Consider the following 26,932-nt stretch of genomic DNA (forward strand, 5'->3'; position numbering starts at 1 on the left):
GTGTATGAAATATAATATGTAAATTTGGAATAATAACAGTTGAATATTAACTTTAATTTTACTTGAATGAGGGGGAAGGGTATATAGCTCAGTGGTAGAGTATATGCTTAGCATGCATGAGGCCCTGTGTTCAATTCCCATGACCTCTGTTAAAAAAGAATGAAAGAAACCTAATTACCTCCCCTACTAAAATTAATTAAATAAGTTGTACAGAAAAGTTTTTTTTTTTAATTTTACATAAATGAAACATTTAAAAATGAAACAAAACTATATGAACTACTGAATCTTGGCTATTGTTCTTCACTCTAAAAGGTCCTAAAAGATCTTTCTAAGGTCAAAGAGATTAAATAAGTTATTGCAAGACTGAATTATTGTTTTAGATTTAGATGGTATAAATTGCTCCCTGCTCTGAAAAATGAGGTAATTGTCTCTCTTAAACTTCTTCCCCCGTGCTACCTCGTCTCCTGAATTTTGTTGATATTATTCTCCCTTTCAGATCTACAGTCATCTCCCTGCCTCATGTCCTACTACTCCTGTTGTTGAGCTTAATCCTGTATCTAGTTGGATTCAGTGATTACTACTAATTCTTTTTTATTTCTTTCTTTTTAAAGTGTTTTTGTTTGCTTTGGATTCTTTCACATTTGAGAATGTTTTGTTTGTTGCTTTTATATACTTAAACATCAGAATGGCCATATGTAATAATCTTGAGTCACCCATTTTCTCTCTTGGAACTTGTCTTACAGCATTGTGTGTTGCAAAATTAATTCTACCTGAAGTGAATTTGAACAAATACAGTTTATGAGCTATTATTTCCTATACCAGCCATGTTTTGTGATTTATTGTCTTTAATTAAACATATTTTATATTTCTTGACAAACAAAGCTTTACATTTTAGGTGGGATTTTATATGACTTGTAGCAAGAAATGTCAGTTATAGAAAAATAGATCAGATTTGTGGTTACCAGAGGCAAGGGCCAGGGAGTGGGAGAACTGGATGAAGGTAGTCAAAAGGGACAAATTTCTAGTTATAAGATAAATTGTGGGATGTAATATACATGTTGACTGTCATTAATACTGTTGTATTTATGGTCTATTTGAAAGTTGCTAAGAAAGTAGTTGATCCTGAATGTTCTCATCACAGGGCAAAAACATCTTCTCTTTCTCTCTCTTGTAACTATGAGGTGATGGATGTTAATTAAATTTATTATGGTGATCAGTTCACAATATATGTAAATCAGGTATTTATGCAGCATACCTTAAACTTACAGAGTGTTGTATGTCAGTTAACTAGTTCAATAACACTGAAAGAAAAAAAAAAGAAGATCAGGAAAACTCAACATAGGAATTGTTATTTGCCATTTGTTATTGGAATTATATTTTGCTCTTAAATGAGTTTAATTTCGGTTCAGTTAAGGAAGAAGATTCTTTGCTTCATTTCTTGTATCTTTGACTTTTCTTATCAGGAAATACATTATATACAAGTGCTTAAATGAACAAAAATCTTTTGGGAGTCCAGGTGATTTGTTTCTACAGTATTCCTTTATAAAAAATGATTCCCTGGCAAAGGGGAGACTCATTTTGGATATCATCAATGTTTTATATTCTCCTTGTGAGTGCCTTATTTTTTTTTCTTACTTGTTTCTTAAAGAATTATTATTCCTTGTACTTGAAATTATTGACTTAACCAGACTATGTCTGGATGTTGATGGTGCTTTATCAGTCTTTCCCAGTACCTATGATATGCTCCCTGCCCCTTTCAATCTGAGTTTCTTCCTTCCTGCAAGAAAAATTAACTACATTATGAATCTCTATACATATCCTGTTCCATTTGTTTTATCCTTTACTTCAGAGACTCCAGTTACTATTCAGATTTTTTTTTTTTTTTTGGTGAGGGGAGGTAATTAGGTTTATTTATTTATTTATTCTTCGGGGAGGTACTTGGTATTGAACTTAGCTCTACCACTTGAGCTATACCCTCCCGCCTCCCAACTATTCAAATGTTGACTTATTTTTGTCTGTTCTTTTCTCTGGATACTTTAATGTCTTTTTAAAAATCATTAAATCTGATTTTTTTTAAGCCTTACCCCCATGTTTTTGGTATGTTTGTCATTTGCTGTTTCTAATTTAGCTTTTAGATCTGCAATTGTGAAGTGAATATTAACTTAGTTCCTTGGCTCTACTTTCCACCCATTTGATGTTTTATCATTATACTTGGCCTCATGATTTATTGAATTTATATTCTTAAATTTTTTAGTGTGGAGCATTCAATTTCTGTGTTTTGCTATGTGTGTGTATTATTGAGGGGAGGTTTTGTTTTCATTTTTATTGTATTTTTCAACTGTCTTTTGCATAATTTGTTCCTTTTTTCATTAAATAAAAACAAAACAAAAATGTATATTATGATTGCCTAATTCCCATTCCTTTTCCTCTCATTTTGTTTGAGAGCTTGGTCCATGTCCTGAGGCAATTGGGATAAAGAGGTAGAGAATTAATTTACGTAGGCCTTGTTGGGTTTGGCTCAAGAGAGTGGACAGTATCGTGTATATGGCCCACTCCCAGAACTCTAGTATGTATCATATTTTCATGAGCTTTGCTTGTTCCTCTAGTACAACACAGAGTTCTGGAAGATGATAAGCATTCCTGACCTTTTTTGCCTCTGCCAGAGGCCCTGGAGCAGATTGTAGGAACTTTTACTCTGTTCTTTTGGGAAAGTTTTTCCTTGACTCTCCTCAGAGCTGTCTACTTAGAACTTTGATCTACTTTGCTACAAAATAGTTAGCATTATCTGCTATTTTATTTTCCCACTTTATTACTTTTATTCCATTAATTTACTCTTTAATTTTATTTACTCACTTTTCCTTATTACCATTCCTGGTGGATTAGGGTATAGAGTGGTTAGCAGCTCTGCCTCACTACATCAGAATCTTCTGTTTCACACTCACCACTCCCTCCCCCTTTTAAAGTTTATAGCTCAAAGTTGTTATTTGTTTTTCTGGTTATTACTAGTAGATTTTTGGCTATTTCCATACCTGGCACTGCACCTCCACCACCCTGCACCTCCCATTTTGTTTATCTTGTTATGTATTAGGGGAATGAGATTGTGATATTACTTTATTCCATAGTCTTTATCCAAAGATAAAGACTTTTTTTCTTTTTCTAATATCAAGAGAAAATAAGCACTACATGATGAGAACAGGTCATCTCAAATTGGAAATGAAACATGCTTAATTGTACATACTCTAGCACACTTACAAGGTTATGTGCTTCATATGTACCACTTCATTTGTATGTGCCCACTTCTAAGAGTACCTTCGTTTCCCCAAAAACACAGGTGGCCCTTCTCCAGGAACTAAGAAGAATATTTGTACAATTTCTCCACTATTCTGATAATTTTTTAATACTCAGAAAGAGAAAGAAGACAACATCAATTTCCATTCCAGACCGGGTCTGACCATCACACATAAGAGTGGTGTGCTTGGTTCTTAAGACTGGGACAAGTGTCTTGACTATATTCTATTAGTACTGCCTTTTTTTTAAAAAAAAAAAAACACATATTTTATTGCTGTATAAAAATATACATCATTAAAGCACATGGATTTTAATATGTATAGCTCAGTAAATTTTTCATACATACACACACACACACATATCCATAAAATTACCACACAGGTTACGATATAGAATGTTTTAAGCACCCCAGGAGGCTCCCTTATGCCCATCCCAGTTTGTGTCCTCCATCCAAAGGTAGTTATGCTTTTGACCTCTTAATCATTAGCATAGATTAGGTTTTTTTCCTTTTTTTTTTTATTGAAGTGTAGTCTTTTTACAATGTTTTGTCAATTTCTGGTATATATAGCATAATGTTTCATAGTTTTTTTTTTCTTGAATTTCTAATAAATGGAATCATACAGTATGTTCTGTTTTCTGTCTAGCTGCTTTTATTCAACACATGACTGAAATTCATCCAGTTTGGGGTTTTTTTGTAGTATTTTTTAAAAATTGCTGAATAGTATTCCATTGTATGAATTTGCCGTAATTTATTTGTCATCCTGTTCATTGACACTTGGTTTGTGTACAGTTTTTGACTATTATGAATAAAGCTGCTATGTGTTTTTTTTTTTCCACATATATCTTTCGATAGACAAAGCATTCACTTTTTTTGGTATATGTTATATGTTCAGGAGTGGAATTACTGGTTTTTCAAAGTAGTTGTACCAGTTTTTACCTCTAGCCAGCCATATATGAAGTTTCCAGTTACTCCACATCCTCACCAATACCAACACTTGGTTATTAGTTTTTTTTCATAAGAAGATAGAAGTTTTTTTTTAAATGAAGTATAGTTGATTTACATAGTTATTAGTTTTAATTTTAACCATTCTGGTAGGGATGCATACGTATCACACTGGTTTTAATTTGTGGTTTCCAGATAACCAGTGATACTGAATATCTTTTCATATGTTTATCAGACATTTGGCTATCCTTTTTTATGAAGTACCTATTCTCATTTCTTGACCAATGTTGTAAATTGTCTCTTTTTCTTATTGATTTGTAGAATTTTTTAATATTTTGGATATAAGCCCTTTGTCAGATACATGTATTGCAAATGAAATTTCTTCTCCTAGTCTATTGCTTGCTTTTTCACTTTCTTAATTGTCTTTTGATGAATGGACTTAAAATTTTAATGAAATCCAAATTATCATCCTTTTCCATGGATTGTGTTTTGATATCCTGTTCAATAACCTTTGCTTACTTGAGGTTATGAAGATAGTTTCCTGTGTTTTATTTTGGAAACTTTATTGCTTTACCTTTTACCTATAGGTCTATGATCTGTCTCAAATTAATGTTTGTATATGATGTAAAGGTAAAGATTAGGTACTTTTTTTCTTATGGATAGAATTTGATCCAGTACTATTACTGAAAAGTCCATCATTTTTCTACTGTACTACAATGGTGCCTTTGTCATAAATCAGATGGTCGGCCATGTATCTGTGGCTCTCTTTCTTAATTCTTCATTCCATGTCATTGAACTATTTGGTCTATCTTAGGTTACCATCACTACATTGTCTTAGTTACAATGGCTTCATAGTAAATTTTGATACTTGTATTGTGACTCTCCTTTTTTTTAAAGATTGTTTTGACTATTCTAGGTCCTTTGCATTTCTGTATGAATTTTAGATTTAGTTTGTCAGTCTCCACCCCCCACCCCCCCCCCAAATTAAAAAACCCTGCTTAGAAAAAAAAATCCTGCTGGGATGTTGATTAAGATTATATAGGAGTTTTGTAGTTTGTTTTGTAGTTTAAGTCATACATTTAGGTCTTTTCTCCATTTGAGTTAATTTTTGTATATGGTGTTAATTAAGGGTCCAACTTTATTCTTTTGCATGTAGAATGATTTCCCAGAATAACTTGTTGAAAAGACTATCTTTTCCTCATTGAATGGTCTTGACATCATTGTCAAAAATCATTTGATTCAGTGTGCAAGGGTTTATTTCTAGGCTTTCTGTTCTGTTCCATTGGTCCATATGTCTGTCTTTAGGCCAGTCCCACGGTGTTTTGATTATGGTAGCTTTGTAGTAAGTTTTGAAATCTGGAAGTGGGAATCTTCTAGCTTTGTTCTTTGTTTTTGAAGATTGTTTTGGCTATTCAGGGTCCTTTGAGATTCCATATGACTTTTGGAATGGATTTTTCTATTTCTGCAAAAAAACGTCTGGGATTTTGATGCAGATTGCATTGAATCTGTGGGTTTCTTCAGTATGGCATCTTAACAATAATAAATCTTCCAATCCGTGGATGTGGGATTTTTTTCATTTATTTATGTCTTTAATTTCTTTCAGCAATGTTTTGTAGTTTTCATTGTCTAATTCTTTCACCTCCTTGATTTAGTTAATTCCTAGAGGATTTTTTTAATGCTATTGTAATGGAACTATTTTCATAATTTCCTTTTCAGATTGTTCATTGTTTATGTATAGAAATGCAACTGATTTTTATGTATTCACTTTGTGTCCCACTACTTTGTTGAAGTCATTTGTTAGCTCTGGCACTTTTTTTGTTTTTCGGGGTTTTTTTGGTAGAATTGTTAGGTTTTTTATATATAGGATTATACCATCTGAGAACAGAGATAATTTTACTTCTTCCTTTCCAATTTGGGTACCTCTTATTTCTTTTTTTACCTAATTGCTCTAGGTAGAACTTCCAGTACTATGTTGAAAAGAAATGGTGAAAGCAAGCATCATTAACTCGTTCCTGATTTTAGAGGAAAAGCTCTCAGTCTTTCACTTTGAGTATGATTGTTTGCTATGAGTTTTTCATATATGGATTTTATTATGTTCCTTCTATTCCTAGTTTATTGAGTGTTTTTGTCATGAAAGGGTATTCAATTTTGCGAAATGTTTTTTCTGAACCAATTAAGATAATCGTGTGGTTTATTACATTAATTGATGTTCATATTTTGAGCCATTCTTGCATTTTGAGAATACATCCCACTTGATTGTGGTATATAATTCTTCAAATATGGTGCAGAATTTGGTTTGCCAGTATTTTGTTGAGGATTTTTTACATCAGTGTTCATAAGAGATATTGATCTGTAGTTTTCTTGTTTTGTCTTTTTCTAGCTTTGGCATTCGGGTAATGCTGACTTCATGGAATGAGTTAGGAAGTGTTCCCTTCTCTTTAGTTTATTTGAAAGCTTGAGGAAGATTAGTATTAGTTCTTTAAATATTTAATTGAATTCACAGGGTCCAGGGCTTTCCTTTGTCGGGAGATTTTTTTTATTACTGATTCAGTCTTCTTACTAGTTACAGGAATATTCATATTGTCTGTTTCTTCATGATTTAGTTTTAAGGGTTTGTATTTCTAGGAATTTATCCATTTTATGTAGGCTGTCCAATTTGCTGGTGTATGATTGTTCATAGTACTCTCTTATAATCCTTTTCATTTCTGTAGAATTGGTAGTATTGTTCTCACTTTCATTTCTGATTTTAGTAATTCAAATCTTCTCCTTTTTTCTTAGTCCATTTAGCTAAAAGTTTGTCAGTTTTTATCTTTTCAAAGAACCAACTTTTGGTTTCGTTGATTTTCTCTGTTGTTTTTCTGTTTACTATTTCATTTACCTCTATGCTAATCTTTATTACTTTCTTCCTTCTGCTAGCTTTAGGTTTAGTTTATTCTTCTTTTTCTTAAGTTGTAAAGTTGTGAATTCACAACTGGAAATCAGATTCTGCCCCTTCCACAGGGTTTGCTGTTTTCTGTTATTGTTTTTGGCTTTTTGATTGTCGTAGGCTATTTCTTTGCCAAGGATCAGTCTGAGGTGTCAACTTCAGGTCTTCTCTGATCTTTTCTGACATTTCCCTGGGTGTGGGTGGTTGTTTTCTAATTTCCCCCATAGATACAGTGGTTTTTAGTATCTTAGTCTTTAATGTTGTGACTTCCAGAAGAGGAAAAAGGAAAATGAGGTGGGGGTGCCAGCACTATCCCCTGGAAGTCACTTCAGCCAGAGGGGACAGAGCTTACAGCAATGAGGGAGGTGCAACAACAATGGCTGCTTACCTCTGTCTGCACCTCTCTTGTCAGAAGCAGCAATCAGTGATCAGAAAACAGATCACTGATATTTAGAGCACAGGATTCTTTTTGCCCACTCTGGCTCCCACAAGCTGCTTGAAACATGCCACATGACTGAGTTGCTGCTACTGTGCTAATAGCTGAAATTGGCCAGAGTTTGTTGCAGTTTATCCTTCAAGCCTTCCCTTGGAAATTGCAAGTCTTCAATAGCCTCTGGAGTTTTGAAAGAGTTGTATCAAACAGATTCTGCCAGTGCAGTTGCTGTCTAGGTAGGGAGACAGATTCCTGCTGCTTCCTACTCTGCCATCTTTCTGGTATCCTCTCTTAATTTTCCTTTATTGCATTGACTAATCCCCCTTGTACATTGTCAAATTAAAGTGATAGACATTGTCTTTTTCCCAAACTCAGTGGAAAAGCCTTCATAAGTGTGCCATTAAGTAATTTGTTAGCTATAGACTTTCTGTGTGTTTTTTGTTTTAAACATACCTTTTATCAGATTGAGGATGTTCCTTTATCCTAATTTGCTAGCACATTTTTATTTTTCTTTTTTGTTTATTTTAAATAACAAACAGGTGTTAAGTATTATCAAATATTTTTTCTTACAGAAATGTTTTCTATTTCAAAGATATTAGAAGAACTATACAGCCAATGTCTACTTCATGTATCTTCTGTAACCTGATGAATTCATAAATGGAGAGTGCAAAGTAGAAACTGAATGTTCTTTTATTATCAAATTGCGCTGATAGATGAAAGATATATATAGTCTCATTTCTTTTTATAGTTTATGGTTGGGGACTGTAGAATTATGCAGCACTGTTAAGAAACTTCTTCCAAGTTCCCAGTGGTTTTTTTTGTATACACAATCCACAGTGTTTTTGTGTTGGGGTAAAAATTGTCTATAGTGCTTTCAGAATGTACAAGCACAATTCAGAAATGATGCAGTTTAATCTAAAATGAAACTAACTTGTTTACCTGTTGCCAGGAAATTAACATTTAACAAAATTAGCATAGTCTATAATGAGTATTTAATCAGGTTATTTTTCTTATCCAAATTTAAGAGATTTGTCTGTTTAATTGAAGTCAGTAGCTTGTATTGGAGTTCTCTAATGAAAATAACATATTTTCAGTCACTAGGATTCAAAGATACTTTTGCAGATCTTAACTTTTTAAATTTTGTTTTAGATGGTTTAACATGATACAGGTTTTCTGTATCTTGTAGAATAATGTTTAAGTTTTAGAACAAATCATTTTAAAAGAATTTGATTTAATGTTGACATTTATCCAAGAAGTGCTAGAAGACAACATGCTACTTAAATTGCCAAATTTAGTGACATTTTGTATATTTGTTCTGCTGCTAATTGCAAGAATTGATTTTTTGTAGTTCTTCATAGTTTACAAAATTTTTCTCAGAGTTTATATTTAATATTCACAAAAGTTCTTTGAAAAGGGCAAGGCAAGTACTTTGCACAGATGATTTAAGATTACACTTAATGTAGTTAGCAGAGATCTTAAACTCAGGTCTTTTGACTCTGCTGTTCCTCTTTCCACTGTACCATGTTGTCTCTTATAGTTACCTCATAATTTCATAGTACTTTTCATTTTATAAAGTACTTTGACATTATCTCACTTAATTCTTCAAATAAGCCTTTTTAGAAAACCTGGTCTTTGACTTAAAGTACGGTGCTGTCTTTACAGCCGTTAGAGCCTTGATAAAAATCTTAGACCTTGTTTACCATTATTGTAGTTGAAGCTGTTTTGGATTCATGGTAGGCTAACTACCATGACTAATAATCCCTAGTCCTCAGTAGCTTAGGACAAAAAAAGTTTATTTTTACTTTCTTTTCAGTTGTCACTCACGAGTCCGAAGTCTTGTCTGTCTTGTGATACAGTCATGTTCAACACACAGCCTCCATGATCCCTAGGAAAATGAGAGTATAGAGAAGGCGCATAAGATACATGAACCTGGAAATTACTACCAATTATTGTCTTAAAAAAACTTTGGGGGGGTGTAATTAATTAATTTGTTTATTTTTAGAGGAGATACTGGGGATTGAACCCAGGACCTCATGCATGCTAAACATGCACTCTACCACTTGAGCTAAAGCTATACCCTCCCCCCTACTACCAGTTATTACCACTCACTGTCCTCAGGCCAGAAGTAATCATGCGACCCTACTTAAACACAAGGGGACTGGGAAAGATAGTCCCTGGCTGTACTGCCTTTTCTCAGAAACAGCTCTATGCTCTATACTGTACTATACAGTTCTGTATGTGACTCTTTGGTGGTCAGCATGCCTTCTCTGCCTCATTCCCTGTACAGTCTCAGTCTTCAGGTACATTCAGGAGTGAGTAGTAGCTAAGTGACTGATATGAGCTCTGCAGCCAGACTGCTTCAGTTTGAATCCTGAGCTATACTGTATCTTTGGCCAAGCAGTTTAAGTTTTCTAGACCGTATAGACCTTAACTTTTCTAGACTTTTACTTTTCTAGACCTTGACTCATTCATTGCTCAGTTTATTCATCCATCAGTCCTTTCACTCATTCAATAAATATTTTTTGATTGCTCACTACGTTATAGACAGTATTGTAGATGCTGAGGATCCAGAGATGAACAGTACAGACAAGGTCCCTGCCCTCATGGGCCTTTCTTACATTATACTGAGAAGAAACAATGAGCAAATAAAATAGTACTAGAATGTATTAAGTGCTATATTGGAAATTAGAATGTGATGTAATAGAGGCTAATTATGGAGGGAACTTTACTTCCAGTTCCTTTTTTGTAAAATGAGAATAATACTATCATATACCTAAGAGCTGATGTGAGGATTAAATGAAGCATTGCATGTAAAGAACATATTAAATGCTCAGTAAATATTATCTGATATTATTACTTAGGCTTCTTTGAGCAGCTTGATCAATACTCTCAACCCCAGTGAAGAAAATGTAGCATAATAAGATATCTACCTTGGCATCTTAGAATTCAGCTTGATTGATTACCGTCATTTGAAAGAGTTGTGTTTGTGTTGTATTCCATGGGATAGTGTTATGTCAAAAAGAAAAGAGTAAGGGCACTTAAGCACCAATTCTAGAAATCTTTCTGGTATTCACCAAAGGATAATTTCAGATATTCTCAATATAAATATACATTAAAAGCTAAGAGAAGTATATGTTTCTTAAAATTTTAAAAACTCAAACTATGAAGCTGTTGAAATACACCACCTACATTCTAGCCAACTAATAAATTAACTTTTTCTTTTATTCAAAGTAAATAATCTTATTCATTAATATAGTCCACAGATATTTAATACATTCAAGGTAGTTTGTTTTGTAGCTGAGGATTAGGGGAAGGGTGTGGAATCAGACACATTTTCTACTTCCATGAAGTTTATGGTTCCGTGAGGCTTGCTTATGAAATGAGTTAATAACAAGAGTATGATAAAGGATTATTGGAGGAAATTCAGATCTCTACGAGAGTGAATAACAACCTGAAATCCAGATGAAAGGGTTGAATCAGGTACCACTTATTTGAGGAAAGTTACTAGCTAGTTAATAAACAAAAATTACTCAGGGGAAAGGTAAATACTAAGGAAGGGAAAGTATTAAGCATAGAAAGGTTTTAGAGCTACACAGTCCAATCCAGTAGCCACTAGCCACATTTAAATTTAAATTAACAAAAATTAAAAATTCAGTTCTTCAGTTACATTAACATCACTTCAAGGTTTGGTAGTCACTGCGGCTAATGGCTACATTGGCTTTTTAACAAATGTTGCTGGAGCAATTGGACATCTATAAGCAAAAAAAGTAACCAAACCTAAACCTCACACTTACACAAAAATTAATTCAAGATGGATTATGAATTTAAATGTGAATTGTAAAACCATAAAACTTTTAGAAGAAAACGTAGAAGAAAATCTTCAGAACCTCAAATTATGAGAAGAGTTCTAGAACATGATACCAAAAGCTTGTTACTAGAAGAAAAAAATGGATAAATTGGACTTTATCAAAATTAAAAGCTTTAAGTCTGTGAAAGAGCCTATTAAGAGGGTGGAAAAGACAGGCTGTAGATAGAAAACATTTGCAAACTACATATCTGACAAAGATCTTGTATCTAGAATATATAAAAAACTCTCAAAAGCCAGCAGTCAAAAACAATTCAGTTACAAAGGGACAAACATTAGAAAAATGCAAATTAAAACCACAGTAAGATACCACTATAAACCTACTAGAGCAGTTAAAATAAAAAATAGTGATAATACTAAATGCTGGCAAGGATGCCAAGAAACGTGATCCCACCTGATCTGCTGTTTAGAACGTAAAATGTACAGCCACTCTGGAAAACAGTTTGTCATGTTCTTAAAAAAACTAAACTTGCACTTGCCATGTGACCCAGCAATTGCACTCGAAATTTATCACAGAGAAATAAAAACTTGGTCACACAATAACCTGTGAAGCTTATAGTGGCATCATTTTTCATAGTCAGAAATTAGAAACAACCCAAATGGATGAATAGTTAAACAGACTCTAGTATATCCATACAACACACTACCACTCAGCAATAAAAAGGAACAAACTATTGATACAGACAGTAAGTTGGATGGTTCTCCATGGAAATATGCTGAGTGGAAAAAAAGGCAATCTCAAATGGTTACATACTGTACGATTCCATTTATGTATGTAACATTCTCAAAATGGTAAAGCTGTAGAGATGAAGACTAGATTAGTGGTTGCCAGGGAACAGGAACTGATTAAAGGTTGTGGGTATAAAGGGATGGCACAAGAGAGTTCCATTCTGGTAATGGAAGAGTTTTAGATCTAGACTGTTAGGAATAAATATTTGAATCTTATCCCAAAGTTACTGACATTTAAAATGGGGATTGTATTATTTTTTTCATGATTAGACTTAGTATTTCATCATATGCCAAGATTATTTCAAGGTGATGATTTTCTATTTAATGTTGTTACATGCACATTTTCAGTTTGAAGCAATTTATATTATGGAGATTTAATTGTGTATTTTTAGTATCTCTACATTGTGTTGTCATATTTCTAATATATTCAAATCCCCATCCCAAGTAATTTAGCAGAACTGTTAATACAACTGCTCTTATTGAAGCTGCTCTAGTCTGTCCTATAGTGACCTTCAGGCTTTAGTTAAATTAAGCTTTGCTATGGAAACGATACAGAGACATAACAAACAACTTGACTTACTTTCTTCTACAAAGCAGAAAGTAGCCTGAAGAGAAGTATACCGATACTAGTTGAAAGTTTTTAGTGAGTAGTATTAATAGTAGCAATAATTTGTTTATTGCCTACAACATAATGCTGCTCTGGAAATGGAATGGGGTGATAGTCTAACTTACTTGATGTTCTTTTAAAATCCCTGAAATGCAAAGGAAAAGCCCTGTTTTTCTTATGCTATAGTCTATATGCTTGGAGCAGATGTTGGCTGAAATATGTGTTATGAAATATATCCCCTTTGAAATCTTATATGCGTGATTACCTTCCCCCATCACTGGTTCATTTTACTATCAAAGTATAAAGGACAGGTGGCTTATGTCTTTGCCAAGCTGGTATTTTTGTGAGTCATCTAATATGACAAGGATACTTTGGAATATGGTACTTACTGGAACGTTATGTGATATTTGGGTAACTTAATAGAAGCAATAAAATTTTTTATTTGTATTTTCTATTTTAGATTTTATTTCTTCATTTTGAGCGGCTACTTTAGTGGCTATAATTCTTATTTAAATAATTCTGTTGACTAACCTCATGTGTTATTTTGCTCCACCAAATTGTACAGTCTCATTCCAAAATTCATTCATTCAGCAATGATTAAATCCCTGTAACATGATAGATACTATACTATGCTCTGGAGATAGCAAAATAGATGCTGTCCGCTTCACGACACTTTGAGGCAAGTGGTAAAGTTGTTAGTATTTCTTCCTCCACTACATGAACCGTTGGTTCTATAGAATAATTTGTTCAATGTGGGATTAAATTTGAAAGAGCAACAGATATAGCAGAAAAGAATGGTTAATCACTTACTTGTCATGAGTTGCCTAATCTTTCTTTGCTTAAGATTTTTCATCTGTAAACTGGAAAAAAGTGACATGTACCCCATAGGAATTTTAGGATTAAATGAATTAATTTAGTTAAAGTATATCACCATTCTCTACCTTCACTTTTTCACCTCTGTATACAAATGTGGATGACTATTTTACGTTATCACTTACCCTATCTGCCTCCATACAAACCAAAAGTAGGTGGGGTGGATATAGCTCAGTGGTAGAGCACATGCTTAGCATGCACAGGTCCTGGGTTTAATCCCCAGTACCTTCAATTAAAAAAAAGAAAATAAAAAGAAAAAAAAGCTAAAAATAAAATGAAATTTAAAAAAAAAGGGAAAAATAGGTGAACTTTATTTATGTGCATATGCACACATATGCCCACACTTTTGCTATTTCTCCTTTAGTTGTTTTATTTAGGCTTTTTTTTTTTTAACTATAATCATATTGGCATTTTATTTTTTTAATGGAATTATTTTCCATTCAGTTAAAGCTTTAAAATTTATTAACTTGCTTATACCAAAATATGTAAAAAGGAAATCACAACTGAAAATATTGATAGATTTTTTGACTACATAAATATTTACAGAAAACTGCAATTTCCAGTTAAATATAGTAGATTGAAGACGTATGTTTACCTTCATTAGATACTAAAGAACTACAACTTAAGCTTGTTTGTTGGAGAGAAAGAACCAAGAAATAATCACAAATCATTTTACACCAAAGAACCTTGGAAAAAAAGAGAAAAAAAGAACCTTGGGAAGGCTCTCAAGGGGTTTGAGGCACTGGTGTCTCTGAAAGTGGGATGTGAAGTGGAGCCGGAAATAGAAGGATTGGTTGAAAGTCTATAAAAGAAGCAGACTTCCCAGATTTTCTCCCATATGTGGTATAACCAAGTGATAACCACTGGCTTACCATGAGAGAATATTGGAGAGTTACTCTTTTGAAGGAGTGAAATAGAGATTCTAGGTTCTAGAATAACTGAAGGCAGGCTTGAGGATCTGTACAGAAAATGGGATGGGGATGCAAGGGGAGGCTAATGAAAGTCCGTATACTGAATAAGGAGACCCCTGACTCCTCTTAACTCCCAAAAATACTTCCAGTAGGTTTATGCTCCCTTAACAGGAGACTGGAGGATTTGCCTTTAGGCAAACTGGTCCAAGATAAAATACTTACATGTCTCTTGCAGATCTTCTAGACTAGTGATTCTCAACCCTATCAGACCCATTCCCACTCTTTTTATTTTAAACAAATATTTTATAATACTACTTCATTAACCTGAAAAGGAAATGCAAAGACAATATAATCAACTTATAGATATACTTTTTAAAATATCAATATAATGCTTTAATATTAAAAGGAAACAAATTTCCAAAACTAATTATAATGAAAATATATGTTGTATAGAAGACACAATGGAGTAGTTAGATGCTTGTAGGCAGGTGTATTGATCAGCAACCTAAAATCAATGGGTGAATGGCATTACTGGCAGTGATACGATTTTCTGAAGTGATGAACTCTTGCTAAAGTTTTCCTCAACTTATGTGATAGTTGCATTCATGAGAAATTTGTATGTGTTAAAACTGCAATTTGAGGGGTATTTATATAGACTAAGGAGTTGGGTCCCAAGTTCATAAACTTCTGTATATCTAAATATATATGATGGGATGTTCTGAAATTCTTTGCAACTAGACTAGTTCTGTTCTTTGAAGAAAAATGATTATTTCATGTATTGATAGGAATTTGAATCTCTGGCTCTTTTTCATTAAATGCCCTCAGTGCCCTTCACTGATCATGTTGCCATACTCATTCATTTATAAATTGACCATGGCTATTTTTGTGCAACGATGGAAGAGTAGTTAAGATAGAGAGCATATTGGCACTCTCATATCTTCACACTGATTCTGCAAATCACAGTGATACGCAGTTAATGATCTTTCAAGTGCTCTGAGTATTAGTGTTCTGAAACTTTTATGATGCATACTCATTATGTCATTATTGTGTTATCCTCATTGTCATCATGTCAAAACAAGAAAAGGAAAGAGGATTTCAAATGTCATCCTTTTAAGGCACCGTAGACTGTGGATTATTTTGTTGTTGTGTAATAACACTATGGCTGGGCTAAAAGAATGTATGTGTGTATAGTCTCACATTTCCATCTAGATGTCTCACTGTTACCTTGAATACAGCATGACTAACATTGAAAACATTACCTAATCTTCCTCTAAACTGTTCTAAATCAGTGACTTCTTCATTTTATTTGCTAGTGATAGCACCATTCTCTTGGGTATTGAAGCTCAGAACTTCTCTTTTCTTTGTTTCCTTCTCTTAATTATTCTATATGTAGTCAACTAAAAAAAAAATCTCTTTAGGGTCTCATAGGAAAGATTTATTGTATTTATCCTTTTTATTCCTATTTTCTATTTTTGTTCTCCATGAATTTAATACCTGCCACTTTGTTCTTTATTTTAGTGTCACCTATGTAATACTGCCTGGAGCAGTGTCATATGTTGTAGATATTTCCATAATAGATCCTCAATAAAAAGAAGAAAGAGTAGAGTGGTGAATAGGACAAGTTTTCTGTCTTTTTGGAACTTATGGGGTACTGAGGAAAACAGATGTAAACAAATGTATAATATACTTTTGTTAGTGACTGGTACTATGAAGAGTAATAAAACAGGATGAGGTGGTAAAGATGTGATATTTGAGATGGGTGCTTTTCTTTAAGAAGCTGACCTTTGAGTGTACAGCTGAAGGAGTAAGGTAGTATGAAGATCAGAGGAAAGAATATTCCACAGGCATAAAATATTAAGTGTGAATGTCCTGAGGTTAAGAATGAGCTTGGGTGGTTTATGCAATAAGGCCAAGATGGCCAAAGCAGACTGGAAGGGAGAGAGTAGGAGAAGGTAAGGCAACAAGTTAGCCAGAGCCCAAATCACACAGGACTTGTAAATCATCATAGCGCATTTGAATTTAGTTCTGAGTGTGGAAGGAGGCCATTAGAGAGTTCTGAGCAGGGAGATAAAGTTACCCGGTTAATGTTACAAGTTTGTTCTGGCTCCTGGACAGAGAATAGGCTGTAGGGGAGCAAGAATGAAAACAAAGAAAGCAGTTTTAAGGCTATTGCAATGGTTCAAGCTTTATTTGCTTCTCTATAAATGTTACAGGACTGAAAACCATCCTGGGTAAATTATTTTATCTGATAATGGGCAAAAGTCTTCATGTCCTTTCCTGGGTAGAGGAGGACAATCAATAAACTATGATGTTGCATGATTACAAACTCCACTATAAAGCCAGGGAGTGACAAGCAGTGGGGAGTAAAGCACTCACCTGAGGGGACTACATAATCAAATAAAACTCTTACACATTTGAAACTCTGGCTAGATTCTATACTTAGAATCTGGATGCATTCTAATAGCTAATTAACATTTGTTAGCTACATGTCAGACACTGTACTAGGCACTCTGTATCTGCTATCATGTGTCAGGATACTTTATACAGAAACGAGAATTTTTAACGTTATTAGGTAGCTCATAAAATCTCAGGTTTAGAAGCTATGTGGCCTAGAACAGCGTCCAGCCACTCTATCTAGTTTTGCTGTAGTGAAAACAAATCACTACATTGGCAACAAAAGAAAAATAAATAAATTGGATTCTATCAAAATTTTAAAAACTTTTGTGCATCAAAGGACACTACCAGGAAAGTGAAAAGGCAACCTGCAGAATGGGAGGTAATATTTACATATTATATATCTGCAAGGGATTAATATTCAGAATGTATAAAGAACTCCAGCTCAATGTCAAAACAAATATATATGCACCTGCATGTGCACTCCCAAAAGAATGTTGAATTCTTTTGTTTAAACAGACACTTAAGTTGGTTGGAGTCAACCTCTGTAAAACCTATCTCCCTGTGGTTGGTGGTAGCTCATAAGCTCATTTCAGCTATTTTAGCCTTAGGCTGTTTGGATCTGCCCCAGTTCATGAATGGTTACAGGTCAGCCAGAGGATTGGGCAGGGTTTATATATATAATTTGGAGCTTCCCCTCTCTCACTATCTCTTTTCTGGGGTTTCCCTCTTACTTTCCAGAAGTTGTGATTGTGTCAGACTTTGTCCTCAGTTCTTCAAACCCTTCAGACTGTAGATTTTCTTTGGTAGTTGGAGCCACACTGTGAGGCGTGGGCTGGCTTTTTCTCAGGTTAAAAACCATAAAAACAGGAAACACACCTTTTGTTATTCTCTTCTTATGTGTGTCAGGTTGCTTCCAGTATCTTCCTTTGGTACTTACCATCTGTTAAAGTCATTCTTTATATTTTTTCCCGTTTGTGGTTGCTACCTGCATGATGGTGGGTTAGATGGGTGCTACTCAGCCATCAGACTGGACATTGGAGTCTTCCTAAGTGCCTTAGGCTGTGTTTCTTTGCTTTGTTTCCTTTCTTGTGGTCACTGTTTTTGCCTCCAGAAGTTCCTGGTCATCTCCCTTATCAATCTTATAATAGCCTTAGCAATAGTGAAAGATACCAAAAAAAGTCAAGTTGCACCCAGCTTATTAAATCAGTTGAAATTCTAAGTTGGAAACACCAAATAGGGTTTTTCACATCTTTTCTACTAAAACAAAGTGTCTCTGATTTTAACATTTTGTTAGAGGACTTTCCCACACATCCATTCTTTAGGTCTGGTCTGGATAGTTAATGCTCCCTGGAGCACAGAATCAACATTTCTTTTGTGTTCTCCACAGCACTCTTAACCAACGCTTTTCAAAATTTAAGTTGATCTAGATATTAATCCAAAAAAAAAAAAATGCCGCTCCACCCCTTTGTAATATATTCCAGCATTTTACAACTCTTAAAATATTTCTGAAGTTTGGAGGGCTGTTCACTTATTACTTTTTAACTTTTTTATTGCTGTTATTTTTGAAATAACATTTTATGTATAAATAATATATAATATAGATATAATAGACTTACTGTTGTGTGATTATTGTAAAATGCATGGATAATAAATTGTGTTTTTCTGTTTGCTTTTCCAAATTAGCTCCTGGGCTATAGTGAAAAGCCGATAAATCTGCAGATGTTTATTGGAACAGCAGATGATCGATATTTACGGCCTCATGCATTTTACCAGGTGCATCGAATCACTGGGAAGACAGTTGCTACAGCAAGCCAAGAGATAATAATTGCCAGCACAAAGGTTCTGGAAATTCCACTTCTTCCTGAAAATAATATGTCAGCCAGGTATCTTGAAACATGCCACAAAATTGACTGCTTTTTTCTTTTCCTAAAACAACTTTCAGATAAGACTTTTTATAGGACAGAATAAAATATTCAGTGTTCTAAATTAACTGAACAACATTATGTAAATAATTATAGTACATTTGCTAAGATTGGTACCATGTTTCCATTGAAAAAATTCAATTCAGCAAATGTTTATGACCATGTAGTACCAGCCAAACATCATGCTAGGTAATAGAGACAAAAATATATGGACTTTTTTTCAAGTCACTCACATTCTAATGGGGTAGACAATAAATAATTGCAATACAATTATGATTGTTAAGTTTCCTTAAGGAAAACTTTTCCTTAAGGAAAACTTCCTGGTGTCCCATTTGACCCATTTCCAAATAAAATGAGCTAACCAACTTCTGAATGAGAATGCAAAAAGAGTTTTATTCAATATATTAGTTAGGAATATATATAGTACCTGTAATAGAAACCTGAAGTGCAGTTGCTTAAACAGTTAGAGGTTTAATTTATTATTCCATAAAAGAAATACTCCGACAGTTTAGAGCTAGCGCACAGTGGCTCCATAAATCATTGGGGCCCCAAGCTCCTTCTTTTTTTTTCTCTCTGCTATTTTTAGCATGTGATTAATATCCTCAAGATGCCTCTTGATCCGCAGTGGCTTCTGGGCCTATAACCATCACAGCTATTATCCTGGAAGGAATAAGGAAGAAGGGGTAGGAGGAAGGATTAAAGAGTCAGGCCACTTTAAAAAGCTTTTCCCAGGAACTTACTGAACACCTTTACTACATCTCATTGGTCATCCTTGTATATAAAGGAAGACCTGAATATGTTTTTTACCTGAGTGCATTGCCACTTCTAACAACATATAGGGTCTCTTACTAAGAAAAATAGAGCAAAGAATATTTAGTAGGCAGCTATTAATCTGCCACAACCAGGGATGTGAACCTTACAGTGAAGTTTGTTACAGAAATTGCTTCAAACTATAATATAGACCTTTTTTAAAATGGCAGTGACTTCTATTTCAGGCTATTGCAAGAACAGTTCTATTAAAGTCATATTTCACTCTTCTTTTAAATTTATATTTAAATAACTTTTTAAGTAAACTGAATATATCCCCAAGGACATAGCAATTTATGATATAATAGTATTATTTATAAAATAAGAATTGCCTGTTACCTACTTATCACCAGGAAAGATGAATCAATATAAACTTGAATAAAACTATCTTTGCCTCCTTTGTTCAGATGAATAGAACCCAACCCCCCAAAGACATTACACAGGCTACTACAGAGTTCTTTTATGGCAAAGACAGACAGCTAGCTGATAATCTCTACTCTTAACTTTCTTTGTTCTGTAATATAAAAAGAAATTTGGATTCTCAGGCACTTGAGCAAAGTTCTTTTGTAAGAAAAGCGTTGACCCTGTCTACAGGCATCCTACTGACCCATTTTCAATTAAGGTGAGGTGGCCAGCCTCTGAATGATAATGCAAGTAGACTTCCCCTTTACTCTGGGATCCTATTTTTTTAATCTAGAGTCAAAAGGATATGAATATATGGTTATTCAGCTGCAGAGGGGAATATGAAACTCAGCTTTGAACTATCTTTTTCTAAGAACTCATAAAATTGGTCCCTAGGTGGCACTTTGCAGGCCTTATTTCCATTCATTTTTCTGGATGTTCAGAGAAGTAGACTTGAATCAAGTTAAATAGAAAATCATCAAGAAGCTTATTATGTGTCATATCTTTGCTTAAAGGACAGTTTAAGAAATAGCTATATGAATTAAATATTTCTTCATAATCTGGAAAACTACTGTTAAAGATTTTATCTCAGATTATTTTATTATCTCTTAGGTTATTAACACACACACACACACACACACACACACACACTCTCTCTCTCTCTCTCTCTCTCTCTCTCTCTCTCTCTCTCTCTCTCTCTCTCTCTCACTCTCTCCTTTCAGGTTAAAGGGAGAAAGTTGGTATTTCCTGATGACATGATAGATTTTGCTTTACCAAGGAGGCCTATAAAAACTTTATCACCTTTGCTTTTGGCCTTGGCTTCTTCTGGAAGTTCATGGTTAAGCTCAATTATGGTCATAGAAATTCATATAAGCCTAGATTTGGGATATATTTATTTCCTGTTCTTTCTATAAAATTTTTTTCTATTTCCTTCTTCTTGACCTTATTTGTATTTGTGTTGTAAAATGCCTCATATCCTTTCTAAAAATAATCTATAAATCAATAAATTAAAGAAAAAGGAGTACATGAGTTCCTAAGATAGATTCTCAAGAAATTGGGAAAGTCTTACATATGGAATAGTATAAAAAAATGGAACAGTAGGATCTAAACATATCTGCCTCCTCCTTTTCACATGGAACAGAGGTGGTGGTCAAGATTCATGTCTCTTCCCTAACCAGACCTGACATATTATACTGCTTGCTTGGATCAGACCAGAAAGAACAAAGCTGTGGAAATACCACTGTTACTAGTTGCAAGCAGCATAGCGCCTTCATCCTACCCTGCCCTGCTATGCACACACCTGAAGCTTCTCTGACTCTAGACTGTTAGATTGGAGAACAGGAATTCTGTAGGAACTTAGATTTGTGACAGCATTGTGTGTGTCCAAGAAAGGGCTGAGTAAGAACAATTAGGAAGTTACCCAAATCTAAGAAATCTTTTCCAGATACCTTACATAACAGCAGTTAATGCCAAATAAGCCTGTTTTTACCAGGAACTAATTACTAAGATAAACTGTAGTGACTGAATATAGTATAGTTTCAGATAGTGATAAATAAAAAAACTTGTGAATGATAGATAAGACCATTTTTCAAAATAATTTATGCCCAAGTGAGTTGTAGGTGTGTATTAAAAGGCTCCACTGTTCTCTAAAAGCAGTAAGGTGGGAAGGATTGATCACTATTCCCCTTGTTTTGCCTGCTATCCCACAGACTGTTCATTTCAAGCCTAATCTATCTTGGATGTGTAAGATCCTTTTTTTAAGATCAGTATACTAACCCAAAAACTATAGAGCCACCCTATAAGATACTTTAAATATACCAATATTCATTGCCTTACCCTATTCATAACTCCTCTCTGTTTTAAAAACTAGATGAATGTGAATGTGGCAATGTTACACTCTGATCTAAAATATATTTGTATTATAAACAGAATTAAATGTTATTTTCATTCTTACATATATGTTGGGTTTTTTATTGGTTTGGTTTTTTCTTTTTTTTTCATTTCTTAGCCAAAGTTTTAAGATTATCATTTCTGATGCTCTTACTCCAAATCTTCTGTTAGAAACTTAACTCTCTGCTAAAATAAATAACTCAATAATAAATAAAAATAATAAATACACAAATACAATGTATATAAATATTATATACAATATAATATATATTATAAAATATATTATAAAATATATATAATATATTTAAATATATAATATATTTAAAATTTAAATATATAATATATGATATATAAATAAATATATAAAATAAATATAATAAACTATGAATAAATAAATAAAATAAACTCAGTAAAATGGATGATCTCTGGTATTCCTCTGGTATTTCCTTCTAAATACTCATGTTGGCATGTTGACATGAATAATCATTACCTTGATACAATTTGATCAATACTGCTCTGAGCTAAAGTGCAGTTTTTCATTATTAGTTAAATATAGTTTGTTATCCATAAATGGAAAATTTTTCTTCAAAAGTATTTACTTTTTAAAAAATTTCTTTTCCTTTGTCTTTCTGAAGTTGAAAATATTGTATTTTTCAGATTCTTCCTTGTGCTTTACTGGTCCTTATCCTGACAACCTTAGTTCTATAACATATATTGTCCTTCAAAGTGATTTCTGCAGCCTCTGGGCAGTGAGCATTAGAGTTGGAACCATTGGTAGATAAAGTAAGAGGGCAGATAACAAGGAATGCCATAGGAGAGCGTTAACTTTAACTCGAATATTTGATCAAGTAGCTATCTCTTGCTTTATTCTTTCAACATGTGAATAACAAAGATATGTTATAGGTACTGTTGTTTCCTACCATGATTGTGTCATAAGCCACTATACTTAGTAAAAAATTTTGAAGGATGATGAAATGTTAGACCTTAAAAGCCAAAAATTTAATCTTACATGTGTATTCTTTAGAAAGACAAGCATGATGGATTGTTTTTATTAATAAATGTATCACTATAAAAGTTTAAGTATATTATTAATGACTTATTTATAGTCCTATAAGTTAATCTTTTCTGACCCAGTTACATGTATAGAATTAAACAGTCTTTTTACTTTATATTTCACTTACCGAGTTCTGGAAACAAACCACTCCCAAAATTAATTGGCTTAAAATAATAACTGTTTATTATTTTTTATGATTCTTTTTTGTTGGCCGGACCCAGTTGGTCCATTCATGTGGTGCACCTGAATTCAGCTGGGAGTTCCTCTGGGGTGACTCAAGTAGTTGAGGATTGTCTGGGCCTTTCTCTCCAGCACACTAGTTGGATTTCTTCATAGTGGCTTATGGCTCCTAGACAACAAAAGTGGAAGTTACAAGGCTTCTTCAGTGCTAGGCTCATAACTTACACAGTATCACCTAGTCACATTCTGTTTGTCAAAACAAATCATAAGGCCAGCTCTCAAGTGGAAGGGACATAGTTACTCCACCTCTTAATGGGAGAGGTAGCATGTGAGTACAGGAATGGGGAGGCATTATTAACAGTCCTCTTTACAGACAATATGCCACACTTACTATTACACTTTTGTCATACAAAAACATTTTTAATCCCAAAATTTAAATAGCAGAAAAGAGCAATCATATCTTTCTTTTGTGACCTGATTTTAGGCAGTGATAGCTTTTCCCTGCCAAATTACCAATAACTGTTCAACTGAGTTGTTTAGAACTAATTTTCAGTAAGCAAATAAAATTTGTATATTTTTTCTCTAGTATTGACTGTGCAGGCATTTTGAAACTCCGCAATTCAGATATAGAACTTCGAAAAGGAGAAACTGATATTGGCAGAAAGAATACTAGAGTACGACTTGTGTTTCGTGTACATATCCCACAGCCCAATGGAAAAGTCCTTTCTCTGCAGACAGCTTCTATACCTGTTGAATGCTGTAAGTGAGCTTGTGATGATATTTTAAAATTTTGTTTATAATAGGTCATTTTCTGTTTTGCTTATAATGTAATGTCTGGATCTGTAAAGTAACTGAAGTATAGAGTCTGGATAGCTGGTGTGATTTTTTTATATGGAAATAAGCTACATATTTAGGTGGGAGGAGTACTGATCTTGCAGTTAGAAAATGACTTGTCATTATAATTTGATCTTAGATAGCTATGTGGCTATAGACATTCTCTTGACCACAGTTTTCTTATCTGTAAATGAGGAAGGTGGGCTTGATTATGCCTGAGGACCAAATCATGAAGCTGTGATTCTGATACTGTTACTTGGTCAGCTTTGTTTCATTAAAATGTCAGCCTTCATGATGGATGATGCCTGTCTCTGTGTGACACTTCAGCTAAATAAGGACTTACAGGATTTTGTTTTTGGTGTTTTACCATAAATTCACTTACAACACCAGATTGAGAAGGTGAATTCTTTTCCCCCAAAGCCAAGAAATGAGAAAAGGCCCTAGAACCTTCTATCTGCTCAAGCCCTGGAGGACTGTGGACCTCTGGTAGGATAGCTGATAGAAGTGAAATATTGAGACTGTGAGTTACACCTTTAGCGTAGGTCTTTAGACTTAGAAGTGTTCTAATTCTGTGTCTTAGTTTTGTGTAGGAGGAAACTGGGGCACAAATATCTTAAGGGCTCCCCCAAAATTATTTGCTTGTTAGTAACAGAGCTGTGCCTAAAACAGGTTTTCTTAATATTCTTTGGATTATATTATACCATTGTATTTTTGTTAACCACATGCATTCTTGGAAGGCAGCTATGCTCACCAGCATACCACCAACGCCATATGCATTCTTAATTTGGGATCATACCTGTTTTACTTTTCTATGCCTCCTTTTGCTGTTTGCTGAATTGGAGTAATACTTTATCTGTCAGTTGAGCATGGGAATCACTGAGCAAATTCATTGTGGAAGTAATTTTTATATTAATTTTTAATAGATAATACAGGTACATGGTGCAAAATTCAAAAAGAATGAAAGAGTGAAAAGTAGATTTTTGAGTAAGCTAGTTCCCCTTCTTAGAAGCAGCTATCATTGCCAGCATCTGTTACTGTAGCAGAGTATTCAATGCCCATATAAACATATATTTCTCTCTTCTTTAGCAACATATTTTAAATATTTAAGTTCATAAAGTAGTTTGAGTTTTTGAGATGAATTTACTCTAAAATGATTTTCTGTTTTTTCTTTTAGTTTATTAAATTAATATGTGATTATTGTTGAGACTGGAAAATGCAGAATGCTACAGAGAGTAGTATTAAAATTTTTTGTAAATCACTTCTCCAAAATAGTGACTATTAACTTTTTTTTGGCTTTTCTTTTTTTTTTTCTTTTTTTGTCTATGCATAAATATATAATATTTGGTATTTTCACTTACAGTGGACATTTTCTCATTGTTAAATATTCTTAAAAATACTTTTAACACATGCATAATATTTTAGTGTCACTTGTTGAACACGTTTTTGCTGTTACTTTGAATGTACCTGTGATGGCCAGTTTCCAACATAAGTATCTAAAACTTGTATTAGTCTACTCCCTAGGCTAGTCTGTGCTTGTTTTTATGCCCCTTTTTGTGAGCCATTTGGAACATAAGTATTTTCTGAGATCTAGGTTGGTGTATGGTGCTTCTTAAGTCGTAGTTCACCCTGAATTCCAGACCCATTCCCTATGCAGGGGTCTGTTCTACCATTCTCTTTGAATGGGGCAGGGATCCCAATTCACATACTTTTTGCGGCTGGGTATTAAATAGTTGGAAGTGCATGCTTTGTAAAGGCGTTCAAGTTTAAATTTCTTTAAAATGTTGTTCTGGCCAAACAAAACACAGCTGACCCCCAGAGCCACCAATTTTCCACCCATGTTGTAGGACTAAAAGTAGACCTGTTTCCAAAATGTGAAGAAGAAAGTATAACCCAGACTTTTTAAAATTTGCTTTAATCCAGAGAGAATTTAGACGTTTGGCAGGGATCAACCCTTAGGGAACCTAAACAGTCAAAAGAAGTGTAATCTATAGCTTGAAACTCATGCATTTTTTTTTTTAAAAAGGAAAGAGAAGAAAAGCTAGAAATGGGATCTCCAAAAAATATAACAACTTGGAATCAGTCAATATCAGAAAAAGGTGGCACCAAGGAAAAGTTGCTAGTTTAAAATTCAGTATTGAAATGTGTACTTTATGTATACTTCAGTTGTTTTTTAGAAAATTGTCCAAAATGTAATTCTGATGTCTTAATGACGATCCAGATAATTTCTTGATGAAAGGGTTGTTTGGTGTTTGTCCTTTAGAAACTTGTCTTATTTTAATTGTATGCAATATAATTGTGCATCTTTTGATTTAATTTGCTTTTTATAATTAGATTTATCAATTTTAATAGACAAGTTGTAGGAAAGAAATGTATTAAAAACTTGCACTAAAAGAGAAAGGCAAATGAGATAAATGTGTTGGGGTTAATATCAAGTTGCAGGCATTAATTAATTTCTCTTTATTAGTTTCTCTACAGTTATGGTCTAAGAAAGTAATTTAGAAATCACATGAATATAATAAATCTACTTTGTTTTCTAAATAGCGTAGTTATTTTAGTGGGTATTATTACCATTGTCTTGCATTTAAAAAACCCAGAGTTTGCTTCTTTTATAGCTAGAATTTTTCATCTATGTATTAAAGACTATAAACTAATATTTTGTTTCTTCTCAACTCTTAAAAAATGAAAAACAGCCCAGCGATCTGCTCAAGAACTTCCTCATATTGAAAAGTATAGCATCAACAGTTGCTCTGTAACTGGTGGTCATGAAATGATTGTTACTGGATCTAATTTTCTTCCAGAATCCAAAATCATCTTCCTTGAAAAAGGACAAGGTAAATAAGATAAGATTTGAGTTGACTGACCTCAGACTAA

At 33.6% G+C, this 26,932-nt stretch overlaps 1 protein-coding gene across 5 annotated transcripts in view; it reads left to right on the forward strand.

Moving 5' to 3' along the window:
- Positions 1 to 26,932, forward strand: part of NFATC3 (nuclear factor of activated T cells 3) — a 114,180-nt gene that overhangs the window by 31,383 nt on the left and 55,865 nt on the right. For all 5 annotated transcript variants that reach the window (XR_004322462.1, XM_032486595.1, XM_032486597.1 and 2 more), the window contains exons 4-6: positions 18,656 to 18,855; positions 23,814 to 23,986; positions 26,752 to 26,892. Coding sequence is in view for 4 of the 5 variants with exons in the window: in XM_032486595.1 (XP_032342486.1) it covers positions 18,656 to 18,855; positions 23,814 to 23,986; positions 26,752 to 26,892 (514 nt within the window). In the remaining variant the exon portion in view is untranslated. The remainder of the gene's footprint in view (positions 1 to 18,655; positions 18,856 to 23,813; positions 23,987 to 26,751; positions 26,893 to 26,932) is intronic.

Source organism: Camelus ferus, chromosome 9, assembly GCF_009834535.1.
Source record: "Camelus ferus isolate YT-003-E chromosome 9, BCGSAC_Cfer_1.0, whole genome shotgun sequence".
Classification (NCBI taxonomy): domain Eukaryota; kingdom Metazoa; phylum Chordata; class Mammalia; order Artiodactyla; family Camelidae; genus Camelus; species Camelus ferus.